We start from the raw sequence: 12655 nt of genomic DNA, 5'->3' as shown, positions 1-12655 counted from the left end.
CAATCAAGGTCAGAAAGTAATTTTAAATCAAATTTATTTACCTGATATCCCAACAATTTTGGCGTACAAATACTCGACCGACACGGCAACATCGGATTAGTGGCCAGCAAATACTTTAGCCAATCTACCAGCAAAACGAAAATACTTAGCCAATCGGGTTGCTTCACGCTGCAAAAGCAGCAAGCTTGCTCGTGCTCTGCAATTCAGTGACCTTCCAGGGCGCAAACAGCAAAACGCGCCAACACACAGCCGGCCGGCCCGAGCGTGGCGCTGTACGTGGGCCTCGCTCCGCCTCCCCCACCCCCTCTCCACCCACTCACTGACATGTATCCCCTCCTTCCGGGCCCACCTGATTGGTCAGCAGGCACGCGTGAAAAGAGAAAATACGAAAAGGGAGAGCGCGGCCGGCTCTCGTGGCCGCTTGTTTTTTCGCTCACCCCCTGCGCGGGCAGGTGGACTCGGGGTGGAGAGAGCACGACGCGACGCGTCCGGCGATGACGGCGACGCGGGCACCGCCGTGGGGGCGCCCGGCCGCGGCTGGCTGCCTCGTGGGCCCCTGGGGACGGAACAAGTGGCCTCGTGGTGGACGAGCACCTCAGCTCTTGTGTAGGAGGTTGCCGAATGCCCGGTCGCCGTCGTGCGTCAGGCAGTCAGCTCAGCTGTGATGAAATTGGTCGGTGCTCGCAGGAGCATTATTGTGATTGATTTGATCCAGGCGACTGAATTGATATCGTCGGCATAGAATAGAAAACTTCGTCAGCAAAACAAATGCTAGTAAAAATTAATAGGTAAGGCTATGCTGCGTGGAATTCCGTGACGCATTTTTGAATTTTGCGTGGAATTTGTTTCTGCTGCGTATGTTGTCCGGATCATGTCAATAAAAATGTCAGAGGGAGCGCATGCAAGCGGACACATTCCTTTCAGTAACGACTTGGACCTGTATGGGTCACCCATCATTTTTGGAGATAAAAAGGGTTGGTTGAGCTCCTCCATGCACCAACCGATTGTCCCCAAGAGCATGCTGAAAAGTCAAGATGAACCGATTGTTACTCAAAACGAAGTCTCATTAGGCACGGCGCTAACTATATCGTTTAAGCAAGACCAGGCGTCGTTGCTGATCGATCTGTGCACCTTGGTCACAACACAACTTGGATCCATCCCAACAACAAGACGACACTTTCTTTAATCTGTTTCAGATCGGATCATCGATCCGGCCCATTGCATCGGTAAGTCGGGATGGGCGGATCTTGCGCCGTCGAACACTCGAGTTAAAGTACAGCGTGCTGCCGAGAATTTTTTTAATCTCGCATGTGGAGAAGACTTGAAGCGCACATGACATGAACGCCGGCATGGGGATATTTTAGGCGATCGGTATCCTTTCCTGCCAGACGACAGGTGCGTGATCCTTGAGAAAAATGACTGAATCAGCGTGCAGCTGGCCAGGTTCTGGCCACAACGAAATTAGATCCAAGCACATCTGTTCTGCAATCTTCATCGTTTCAAGAGCACCGGTGCATATTCCCTCCAGTATTTCTGGTCTTTTGGATCCAGATTCCAGCCCAGAGCGATACTATACTGTCCTGTCCTATCCTATCAAGTCAGCCATATTTCCCTCATCAAGTCCCACCGTTTGTTCAGAGTTCAGATGCAATTAGCGCGCAGGCCTATGCTGACTTGACCGAGCCATTGGAGGATCTCGGATGATGCAAGCCAAATCTCGACTGCTAATACTCCATCTATCTGTTCTATATACAGTATCAGCCAAATAGCAGCAGCTATTGGTTGACCGCTGAAACAGCTCGACTCCTCGGTCTTGCTGCTACGTTGCTGAGATTTTCCATGCACCAAAGGCCTCGCGTCGTGTGACGGCGGACTACACAGACACACAGTAACAGTTGTTCAAGAAATCAGGCTTCTGCTTTTCAAAAAAGAAATCAGGCTTGTGACGTGTTTGACCTGTCCCGGGCTTACCGACGCCGCAGAATCTGCGGGACGCTCGAATTGTTCCTGCTGCTTTGCTTTCCACAAGCAAGCAGGTCCCAGATGGAGGATTTTTGGGGAGCAAGAAACGTCACATTTCACAGTTCATTCATCTCTCTGAAACAATCCTAAGCTGATACCAACTTCGTACCACACGTGAACTGATCTGAATTTGCAAACAAATTCATAAGGCAACGAGCCCCCTCAATTTGTTTATTTGTTCGTTCGCCCATGCGCTAGCAGCCTCTAGTGCGCGCGCGCGCCGGCGGCGGCGACCTCCTTGTGCTCGTCGTCGCCGTCGCCGTCGCCGTCGTCGTCGACCCACTCCCAGTAGTGCCGCTTCACGGTGATGGCCCCGGCGCCGGCATCCCCCTCGTCCTCGCCGGTCTCCTCGGTCTCGAACGCCCCGTCCTCGGGCACGCCGCCCACCACCTCGGCGTCCACCGCGTGGAGCACGTACCTGGCGGGGAGCCCCGGGTAGGAGACCGACTCCCGCTCCTCCACGCGCGGCGCCGCCTCCTCCTCCCGCGCCACCCCGATCCGGACGCGCGCGCGCTCCCCGAGCTCCTCCCTCACGGCGCGCGCCGCCGCGGCCTCGGGGGACTCGCCGGGCCGCATCTTCTCCGACAGCGGGCGCGGGCCGCGGGACCGGACCGTGCCGTCGGAGAGCAGCTGCCGTGCCTCCACCAGCCGCGCGCCGCGCCGGTTGCGGATGCGGACCGTCGCCACGTGGACCGCGCGGACCACCTGCGGCGACGGCGGCGGTGTGGTGGGGGCGATGAGCGTGCAGTCGCCGTGGGAGAGCTCCAGGAAGAGGTTCAGCAGGGTCTTGGTGCCCGGCACGGCGCCCCAGGAGGACAGCGCCTGGGGAGGGAGCCGAGGGCGGAGGAACGCCGCGAGGGAGTCCAGCGTCGGGAACGCCAGCGGCGCGCGCGGCGGCGATGGCGGCCGCATCGCCGCGGGGTCTCGTGGGTGGAGGGGATCGGGTTGCGTCGCCTGCGCCTCCTCCGTCGCCGCTGCTGGTGGTGGGGAATTCTCCATGCTGCAACTGGAGAATTCGCTGGGATGGGCCCACCGGGTAGGGAGGAGGTAGCTCTCTTTCTACCGGATTGGCGAAGGCCCAAAGGTGATCCATGGGCCTGATCACCTGGGCACCCAACAAGTCGAAACGACCACCATTTCCATCGGCCGTCGGAGCCTCGGAGGTGGCCGTCCTCCTCCACCGCGGGTCGTTCCATCGCCACCGGAGGCGGATAGAGTATCTAGGTTCGCCGCTCGTGCATTTCCATGGTCGATGGATCAGACCAGCCAAATAGAATTGAAACTGCTTTCGATTTCTGCTGCGTATCTCTGAAATTACTGAAAATCAGTTCGTTTTCCTTCTCCCCCAGTGCCTTGAAACTAGAATCGCCTGCTCGTGGAGGAGAATCGCGCAGTGCGTTACGAGCCGCGGCAGCAACCACCATGGCGGGCCGGCTGGATGGATCGGAGCTGACCGCCTGGGAGCTCGACCGCGCAAGGAGAGGATGAAGGGGCCGATGGGCAGGTGGCGAGTACGTACATTGGAAGCAGAGCACAATAAACACATCAGAACTCAGTCAGAATCGCTCGGCCGGAGCCGGAGCGGTAAATCCCGCGGCGGCGGAGGAACGCGGGGCCCGCAAGCGGCCTTGCCGGAGTCCGTCGACGAAGACGAAGGTTTCTATTCCATGGCCGGGCGCGGTGGATCGGAAAAAGTCCTCGGCAGTCGGCACCGGCCGGCGTCCATCTCTCTCCCGTAGTGCGTAGTCTCATCTCCTCCCTCCTCCTCATTCGAGTGGGGGCGGGGATTTCGGGCGCGGAGAAACGGTGCCCATGGCGGTGGGGCGAGGAGCAGAGGCGGCGGGGTTCGGGGAGCTTGGAGCCGGCCATGGCGACAGGGACGGCGATGTAACATTTTTGAGAAACCCCCTGAATTGGATCGCGACTATTGATCGCGATCCAATATTTTTCATAAACACCCTTCATAATTTTCATTTACCCCTAAATTATATCGCGACAATTGATCGCGATCTGATTATTTACATAAACCCCCTGAATCGGATCACGACTATTAATCACGATCCAACGTATTTGCGAAATAGCCCCTCGTGGCTCCCGGTGTGCGCCCTTTGCCGCCCGGCAACGGCGACGCCGGCCTCGCCTGGCCGTCGGGAACGGGCTTGCGCTCCTCCTCCGGATCTCCGCTCTCCCCCTCCCCCGCCGGATGCCCCAGCCGCGTCCGCTTCTCCTTCGTTCTCTGCTTCGATATGGCCACGCCTAGCCGACATCGTCCTCCTCGCAGCGCCGAGACTCCACGCCGGCCGGCATCCAACGCCGTCCTCGAAGCCGCTGCATTGTCATTGCCAAGCCGCCGGCTGTTCCTGGCAATCGCGCATCTGCCAATCCGCGTCGCGTCGCCTTCCGTTCCCCAGTGCGATGGATTTGGAGACGGAGAATCGGCTGCTCCCCAGAGGCTGCGGCTGCAGGAGGACAAGGAAGGCGTGCAGGCCTGTTCGCCGAAGCCTGGCATTAGGCAACGCCCAGTTTGAATTCAATCACAGTCCTATATATACGGCAAGAAATGGATCGTTCGGTCTCAATCAGAATTTTTACGGGTACACACGAGAGGAACACGGAAGAGAAGTGCTACAACAAGTTCCCAGCACGGCAGCAACACATGTGTGTACAAGTTCGATCACATCATTCAGTCCGATCATCAGTAGTAGAACGCCGGCAGCCATTCCTTTCCGTTGATGAAGTCGACGGTGAGGTACTTGGACGCCTCGTTCATGGTGAACCGCCGCGACCACGGCACGCGCTTCGCCGCATCGGAGCCGGGCCCGGTGCAGTTGAACTCCGCGAGCATCACCTTCCTGCATGCGTGTCACCGGGCAGTTGACCACAAAGACCAATCACGATCACGATTTTTCATGGCGCATGTGCTACGACTATTGCTCGCAACTTACTCGGTGCTGCCGGTGTAGCCTATGCTTGTCCACCCTTCCGGGTTGACGGTCTTCGAGAGGTAGGTGTCGGCGAAGATGACGCGCGAGTTGGGGGCGCTGACGCGGCCCAGGTAGACCTCGCCGACGCCGTACACCTTGCCCTTGAGGAACACGAAGCCGCTGCCGTCGTCGTCGGCCTTGCGGTCCTGCGCGGTGATGGAACCCAGGATCTCCGTCCGCCGGTCAGGCTTCACGAAGATCTCCGGGCACTGCACGCGTTCACCAATCACCACGTGTTGGAGGAGAGTTCGCCAATGCCAACAGCTCTTAATTGTATGTTACCTGGAATATGGACTGGCCGCCACCGAAGATGAAGTCGATGTTGCCCTGGATGTAGCAGCTCTCGTAGTAGTGGCGGCCGGCGCTGTCGTAGAGGGTGTGGTGGGGGCTGTAGAAGGCGCAGTGGTAGAAGGCCACCTTGTCGCCGGCCACCATCGCGGAGACCGAGCGGATCCCCTGGTCGTTGACGAGCCCGACGCGCGCGCTGTTCTGTTGGCCAGCGGATCGATCGATCGTCTCAGTCAGAAGCGATCATTCAAGAGTGGACGACGCCGTGGCGCCAATATGATGTTCAGGCTAAAGAAACGGGGAGAGAGATCCTATCATCAATAGTGCACGGACCCTGAAGCTGATGCCGAAGACGATGACGTTGTCGGCGTTCACAGCGAACGCGGCGGACTCGGCGTTGTCGGAGGAGGCCGACTCGTGGGTGATGGAGGTCCGGCCCTTGCCGTTGCCCCTCACGAAGACGAACGGCTTGTTCGCCGGGATCACAACTTTCCCCTTGTGCACGCCGGAGCGGAGGTGGACGATGATCCACTCGGTGTTGCCGGCGGGCACGGCGTCGATGGCGGACTGCACGGTCTTGAACTCCTCGTCCGGGCCCACGATCAGCGTCCGCTTCGCCTTGAGCTTCTCGGTGAGGAGGGGCCCGTTGACGATGTCGTCGCTCTTCTTGGCGAGCTTCGACTTGGCGAGCGCGCCGCCGGGCGCCCAAGCGAGCACCGCCGCGGCGGCGAGCAGCAAGGGGAGGAGGAGGCACGGCCGGGCCATCTCGTCGGTTCTCGCGCGTGCGGTTTCTGCAAGGTCAGCTCAGCTAGGTTCTAAGAGGGCAATGCAGCGGAAGGGCCGGGGGCTCTTAACGCGGCGCTCTGTTCCTGGCCGCTCGCTGCCGCGGTGCAGCGGAAGGCCGGGAGGGAAATGCGGAGGCCATGTTTCCTCAAGCAAGGTTAAAACGGATGCTAGTTGTCCTCGCGGTGTCACTGTGTGTGGTCTGCAACTCTACCTTAAGATAGTAATAGATTTGGAAAAAAAATATAATTTCAATGAGGTTCCCGTGCTCCAAGCATGCCCCGAAGCCCGAAAGGCACAATGCAAGAAGGTGATGCTCAATGGCAAAGCTATACAACTCTTCACTCTTAACCACTGCCGAGGTGGGAGGAGCAGAAGCATAACTTATGACCCATGCCGAGGTTGGAGAATGATGGGTGGTCGATGAACACAAGAACGTGAGAACCATATTCTATTTCGGTGGACTGGGCTCTGTTCCTCCCTTGAATGAAATTTTCATTGTTCCAAAGACTCTCACTCGATATACCTTGCAATAAAAAGGAGTCGCGTTCAGTTTATTGGGTATAGCTGTCGACTTTCATGATCTTTTCACATTTTAATTCACGTTGCAATCAGAGCGCATTGTTGAAGAAGATTTTAAAGATGTTTGTCGCTGTTCCCATTCTCCTTAATACTTCTCTTGTTTTGCGCAGAACAACAAAGGTATCACACGGTATGCGAAATGAAACAATAGCCAGATGGTAAGCACATGTAGAACAACATTACACAGGTCCAAAATCCACCAAAGAATTGTGCCGGTACTATGCATGCTAGGTACTCAAATACTGCTCCAGGAAAATTTGAAGCAGCTCGGTAACTCCTATCAGACCATGATGGTGTACCAGATGAAGCTGAAGCCTACCAAGGCCGACGCTCCGGTCAAGCTCAAGCGATGCGTCGCGCCTCCGTTGGCTGTTGGTTTGGTCACTGCAACAATGGCCACACAAAATGCTCAGCTACTACTTACAACTAAGTGATCATCAAAATTTAGGTAAGTCTGGAGTATAATTCTTCTCTCTCTCTCTCTCTCTCTCTGATAGTGATAGAGAAGTTTGGTGTAACAATTTATACTGTGGGGTAACTGAGATCTACCAGTGATGATGGTTCAAGCAATGAACTGTTCTCGTCGTCAGTACTGATCGTAAGTGCTGATAAAACAAGCACGACAAATTAGTGAAGTGACAACTAATACCTGTAGAAGCAGAGCCGCCAGTGGAAGCTGAAGATGCAGCAGTGCCGCTGCCAGTGGCTGCACCTGCTAGAAGAAACGAAATCTCCATCATTCAGGTTCAGAAGGTCAACTGCAGAGATGGATCTAGAGCAGTCACACGATGGATTATGATTCTCCTACCAAAAATAACCCATTGACATCCAAATCTCTCCACATACAGAGGATTTTGTATAGCTAGACAATACCATTTTGCGTAGTGTTATACGTTAGCTGCTGTGCGTTGGCAGTTAAAAGAGGTTAAAGACAAGCCAGACAGCTTTAGCTTTCTGCCGATCCATTGTATGGACACGACAAAGTTTCGAGTAAAGAGATTATTCATCTGATCGGGATTTAGCTACTGTTAGTGATAAAAACAAGCATTAATCTCTGTGTACGTACGCACTGCATTCTAAAACGGAACAAGCACAGCAATCAGGCACGTTCAGGCGGTCGGCAGATGAGATGGGCGGCGACAGAGCGAGCTCAATTACCTGCACCGGCGGCGGCGGCGGAGGTGGCGGACTTGGCGCAGGTGGAGTCGTCGGCGGCGACGCCGCAGCGCTTGGCGAGGCCGAGCCCCTGCTCGGGCTTGACGCCGAACGCTGCAGCGCGGCCTTGTTGAGGAGCATGGCGCACATGCACGCCGTCTCGTTGGCCGCCGCCTCCTTGAGCGGGCCGCAGCACGCCGGCGGCGGCGCGGACGTGGAGTTGAGGTACGCCGCGCACGGCACCAGCTTGGCCGCGCACGACGGCACCGCCCCGGCACCCGCGGCGGCTGGCCCCTGCGCGTGGGAGGGAGGCGCGGAAGCCGCCGCCACGCAGGCGACGGCGAGGGCGACGGCCAGGAGGCCCTGCATTGTGCTTCGCGTGCTCTGTGCGAGATGAGCGAGAGTGGCAGTGAGGGAGTGATCGGTGCGGCGCGGCGTGTGCGATGCGTTGTTTATGGAGGGGGATCGGAGGTGGCGCCGCGCGACACGGTGGTGCGGCGGGCCTCGGGTCCGGTTGCGGTTGGTGGCGGGACAGCGGGGATGGGGTGGTTGGCGGCACGTACGTGCGCCGGAATCTTGCGCTGTCCGGCCGGCTGCATGCGGGATTGCGGGCGCCGGCGCGTGTGGTCGATCGGGAGGTAGAAAACGGTTCATCTTTCGGGGAAAAAAGGAAAAGAAAAGAAAAGAAAAGGAAAACATATAAACTGGATTATAATCCAAATCCAAGGATAATAGGATAAAAAGTTATCATAGGATCACAAATAATGGCGGATTAAGGTTGAAAAAATTTCGCTATTCCCATCGGATGATCGCGATCGCGGCCTAGTTGGCCATCCTTGATCACGTAGATGCCGCGCATTGAGGCGTCAGGAGCAGTGATCATTGGGCCGCGCGATCGAGCTCTACAGCGCTGGCCAATTCTTGGTGGCGTGTGCACTGTACACGCACGTCGACCGACAGCTACCGAGGCCGGCAACCTCACGTGAGAGCCTCGTGTGCTGCTGCTGCCCCCCATCGCGTACGTCGTTCGTGCCAACCGAGAGCGATGCAGCTACTAGGTCCTCCTCGTTTCCCATCATCCGGACTACTAGTCCGTTAATTCAACTTTATATATGAAATGTACATTGATTTTTATAGCCTGAATAAAACCAATTGCAAAATTGACAGAGAAGTTGCCAGAACGGGCTCCGTAGTTGGGCCTTGGGCTAGGATAGAATAGAACATGGAAGGGCCTAGAATCGCAGCGAGCGGCAGATGGCGAGCGACGGCATGAGTAAATGCAGCTTGGTCCGATGAGATGCCGATGCCGTCCGTGCATGATCACCACCACCTCGTAGCCGGACCGCTTCTCTCGTGGTCGTGGGCAGCATCCGTCCGCGTCGTCGCTGACGATGGAGTCCACATGCTATACCGGCCCCTCCGTGCCAGATCGAGGGTGCCGCCGTCGCGACGACCACACCGTTCACACATGGCTTGAGCACCTGGGTTTTAATTTAGACACTCTAGTTTCAAGCTTCGTTTGTCATCTGCTTATTCTCTTAGGAGTTAGGATCTCTCTGAATCGCTCAACTCTACAAATTAACCTAACATCTACTCCTTCCGTTCCTTTTTATCTGTTGCTTTGAGAAGCAGAGCGTGCTTATGAAGGCAGCACGCTTCCCAAATGACAGTTATCAAGGGATAGAGGGAATAACAGAAAAAAAGAGTACTTATCCATCCATCCACATATTTATAAATCAAATATATGGATATAGATAAGCATGCCCAGCTTCCATTAATTATAATTAAGATCGGCTTGAGGCTTGTAGGGAGTTGGCCTACCCAAATTCGGCAAAAAGAGAGGCAGATCAGCTATAGCTCATTGTCGGAGCCGACTGGCAGCTCTATACATTGCTAGTACTAGGCTACTAGCTAATGCTAACATCATCAAGTGGAGTGGTAGAATCACGTGTCTGCTTCTCAGCAACCAAGGCCTTGTTTAGTTGGGGAATTTGGGAGGTGCCAAATTACTGTTACAGCACTGTAGCACACTGTAGCGTTTCGTTTGTATTTGTGAATTATTGTCCAAATATTGACTAATTAGGCTCAAAAGATTCGTCTCGCAAAATACAACAAAACTGTGCAATTAGTTTTTAATTTCATCTACATTTAGTACTCCATGCATGTACCGCAAGTTTGATGTGATGGGGAATCTTCTTTTTGCATAGTGTCAAAGTTGGGAGTTGGGAGTAACTAAACATGGCGCAAGTGAAGAGGACACGCGCAGCCTTTTATCAGCAACCAAAAGCAGAGCAGAGCCCCGGACCGATGCCCTCTGCTTCTTCAATCTTCACTGTTCTTGCACAGCCACAAACCGCACAACCGTGGGAGGACCGAGGACTGAGGAGGACAGGCTCACGTGATTGGCGCCGGCAACCTCCTTTCAGTTCCTGTTCATGGATCGTGGGAGCCTGCCGAAAACGACGGATGCTTGGCCTGCCTCGCTGGCAGCTAGACTGCTACTCTAGCTAGACATACCTCCAAGCCTCCAACAAGGATAAAGTGCATTGCAGGTTTGGCGCCGGAAACTGTGAGTGGAGCAGCGTTGTCGTCATGCTCAGGCTGTCCAGACAGATGGAGCCAAGGCTAGGGCATGGGCTTGCGGTGGTAGCTCAGTCCCTTGCGAAGATTAAGGTCATGGAACTCTGGATTCCCGGCAGCAGCATTTCGTCAACCATGCCAGAAAAAAAGTGCGCTACGGTCCACGGAGATCTAGACTAGTTTACACACGGTTATCAGGTAGTTTCCAACTCTGCACGAAGCATTTGACTAATGCGTAACAAACGGTCATCAAATGCGTTGAAATCCGTCGTCGCTGGGATCGTCTGGTGTGTGTGCCCGGCCAAACCCACCGCAATGGTTGGCTAGTAGGGCTGGGGGTGTACGTGGACCGAACATTATTAGGCCACATCCAACCGTGCACAGTACACTGTACCACCACTGCAATTACTTGTAATGATTTTTTTTAATGTTTCTTTTTTTTCTTTCCCTTTACATAGTACTACGCACTGGATAGGACCAACAAAGACTGCATTCATGCCACCTTTTTTGCTCTTTATGTTAGCTACGCTAGTTTTCGGTCCTGATGGCGTCTTCTTTTCATGGAAGAAGCTAGCTAACCACCTGACTAATCATCACTAGCCCAACAACATTACAAGTAGAAAATCATCTTAAACACATTGCTGGCTGCAGCACGAAGAGATCGGAGAGGCACTGGTACTGGTGCAGCCTACAGGCAAGCAAGATGCCGTCAGCATTCATGCTGATCCACATCTCTCCCTCTCCCGCCCAAGCGAGAGGCCGACATGGAAACACTGTCCCCTGCTGGCCCATCACGTGGTCGCACATTCACACGCACCCCCTCGTTATTTATGGAGGCATTATCCGCTCCCCACCTCAAGGTTACTACATTTTGGTCTTTCAGAAAAGGTTATTGTGTTTTTTTTTGTGTGTGAATTGCCATGGCAAAGATTAGTGTTTGTTGGCATATTTAATTCTCACCTAAGTCGAGGACCGTTCTAGAAATATCTCCACTCACGTCAAATCGCCAGTGTCTTTGTCCATGCATGGTCCAAGCTCAAAAGCAAAAATCCAAGAATATAATATCTCCAAAATTCTTTTTTTTTGAATTTGTCGGCAAAATTCACTGGAATTTCCTCATCTCCCTATATAAGGAGACACAGCTAGGTGGCTGATTACAAAAGCCAATCAATCATTCAAGAAACCAACCAAACCAAGAGCCAGCAGCCCAGCACTCCAACCACTGACTCCGTGAGCCTTGTGCTCCTCTGCCACACTTCCCTCCCCACCAGCTCAGCAATCATGCCTCGCCCGGCCTGTGCTCCCCTCCTGCTCCTCGCCGCCGCGGTCCTGGCGGTGGCGGCCGCGTCGCCGGCGAACAGCAACGCGGCGTCGGCCAGCGACTTCATCCGCAAGTCGTGCCGCGAGACGCAGTACCCGTCGGTGTGCGTGCAGAGCCTGGCGTCGTACGGCGGGTCCCCGCAGCCGCGGAGCCCGCGGGAGCTGGCCCGCGCGGCGCTGTCCGTGAGCGCGGACCGCGCGCACGCGGCGTCGGCGTACGTGGGCCGGCTCTGCGGCGGCGGGGCCAGCAGGGGCGCCGGCAGCAGGAAGAAGAGCGGCGGCGCGGCGGGCCCCGTGCGCGACTGCCTGGAGAACCTGGCGGACAGCGTGGGGCACCTCCGGGACGCGGCACAGGAGATGGGCGGCGCCGGGATGGGCCGCGCGGGCTCCCCGTCGTTCAAGTGGCACCTCAGCAACGTGCAGACCTGGTGCAGCGCGGCGCTGACCGACGAGAACACCTGCCTCGACGGGCTCTCCGGCGGCCGCGGCGTGGACGCCGGCACCCGCGCCGCCATCCGCGGCAAGGTCGTCGAGGTGGCGCAGGTCACCAGCAACGCGCTCGCCCTCGTCAACAAGGTCGGTCCGGGGTACTAGCTAGCCCGTACGCCAAGCCCAGGCCCAGATGTTCACCACCTGCTAGCTGTGTGTTGTTGTGCCTGCGTCGCTTAACTGGCATTTGTTCACCTATGTTTGTGTAAGATATAGTTAAGGGCGATATAATTAAACTTGTAATGGCCAGAATTAAGTTTGCTAAGAATGGTGTGCTCCTCCCGTGACAAAATAAGCCCATTTTCAAGGGGAGGAGTGTGTGCTGTGCTTGATCCAACAGCTAGCGTCTTTGCTAGTGCTCCATTTTCCAGATTGTTCTCTTGGCGATACTATGCGTCGTCTTTGCTGCTTTGTGTCCTTTTGTGGTCTGTTCTGATGTACATGACGCTGGT

At 55.6% G+C, this 12655-nt stretch overlaps 4 protein-coding genes across 5 annotated transcripts; 1 reads left to right on the top strand and 3 right to left on the bottom strand.

Annotated features, from left to right (window-relative positions):
* Window positions 1-2051: 2051 nt before the first annotated feature.
* LOC101777715 lies at window positions 2052-3336 on the bottom strand. Its single transcript, XM_004966358.2, has one exon. It carries the CDS (start codon window positions 3019-3021, stop codon window positions 2227-2229), a length of 795 nt encoding a protein of 264 aa, XP_004966415.1. The 5' UTR covers window positions 3022-3336; the 3' UTR covers window positions 2052-2226.
* Window positions 3337-4594: 1258 nt separating this feature from the next.
* LOC101777298 (probable pectinesterase 67) lies at window positions 4595-6155 on the bottom strand. Its single transcript, XM_004966357.3, has 4 exons — window positions 5628-6155; window positions 5289-5495; window positions 4968-5215; window positions 4595-4874 (listed from the first exon to the last, which is right to left on the bottom strand). Exons 1-4 carry the CDS (start codon window positions 6057-6059, stop codon window positions 4718-4720), a joined length of 1044 nt encoding a protein of 347 aa, XP_004966414.1. The 5' UTR covers window positions 6060-6155; the 3' UTR covers window positions 4595-4717.
* Window positions 6156-6701: 546 nt separating this feature from the next.
* On the bottom strand, window positions 6702-8393 carry LOC101776893 (atherin). Of its 2 annotated transcripts, none has more exons than XM_014805074.2 (3): window positions 7818-8393; window positions 7309-7374; window positions 6702-7043 (listed from the first exon to the last, which is right to left on the bottom strand). In XM_014805074.2, exons 1-3 carry the CDS (start codon window positions 8181-8183, stop codon window positions 7041-7043), a joined length of 435 nt encoding a protein of 144 aa, XP_014660560.1. In that variant the 5' UTR covers window positions 8184-8393; the 3' UTR covers window positions 6702-7040. The 2 variants fall into 2 exon arrangements, with proteins under 2 accessions (XP_014660560.1, XP_014660561.1); XM_014805075.2 differs by having other exon boundaries at window positions 7309-7371; window positions 7818-8387.
* Window positions 8394-11558: 3165 nt separating this feature from the next.
* Window positions 11559-12620, top strand: LOC101776485 (21 kDa protein). The gene has a single exon (XM_004966356.2). It carries the CDS (start codon window positions 11676-11678, stop codon window positions 12306-12308), a length of 633 nt encoding a protein of 210 aa, XP_004966413.1. The 5' UTR covers window positions 11559-11675; the 3' UTR covers window positions 12309-12620.
* The last annotated feature ends 35 nt before the right edge of the window (window positions 12621-12655 follow it).

This window comes from Setaria italica, chromosome IV (genome assembly GCF_000263155.2).
Source record: "Setaria italica strain Yugu1 chromosome IV, Setaria_italica_v2.0, whole genome shotgun sequence".
NCBI lineage: Eukaryota > Viridiplantae > Streptophyta > Magnoliopsida > Poales > Poaceae > Setaria > Setaria italica.
The sequence above is the reverse complement of the archived record's forward strand: the minus strand, read 5'-3'. Positions and strand labels throughout refer to the sequence as shown.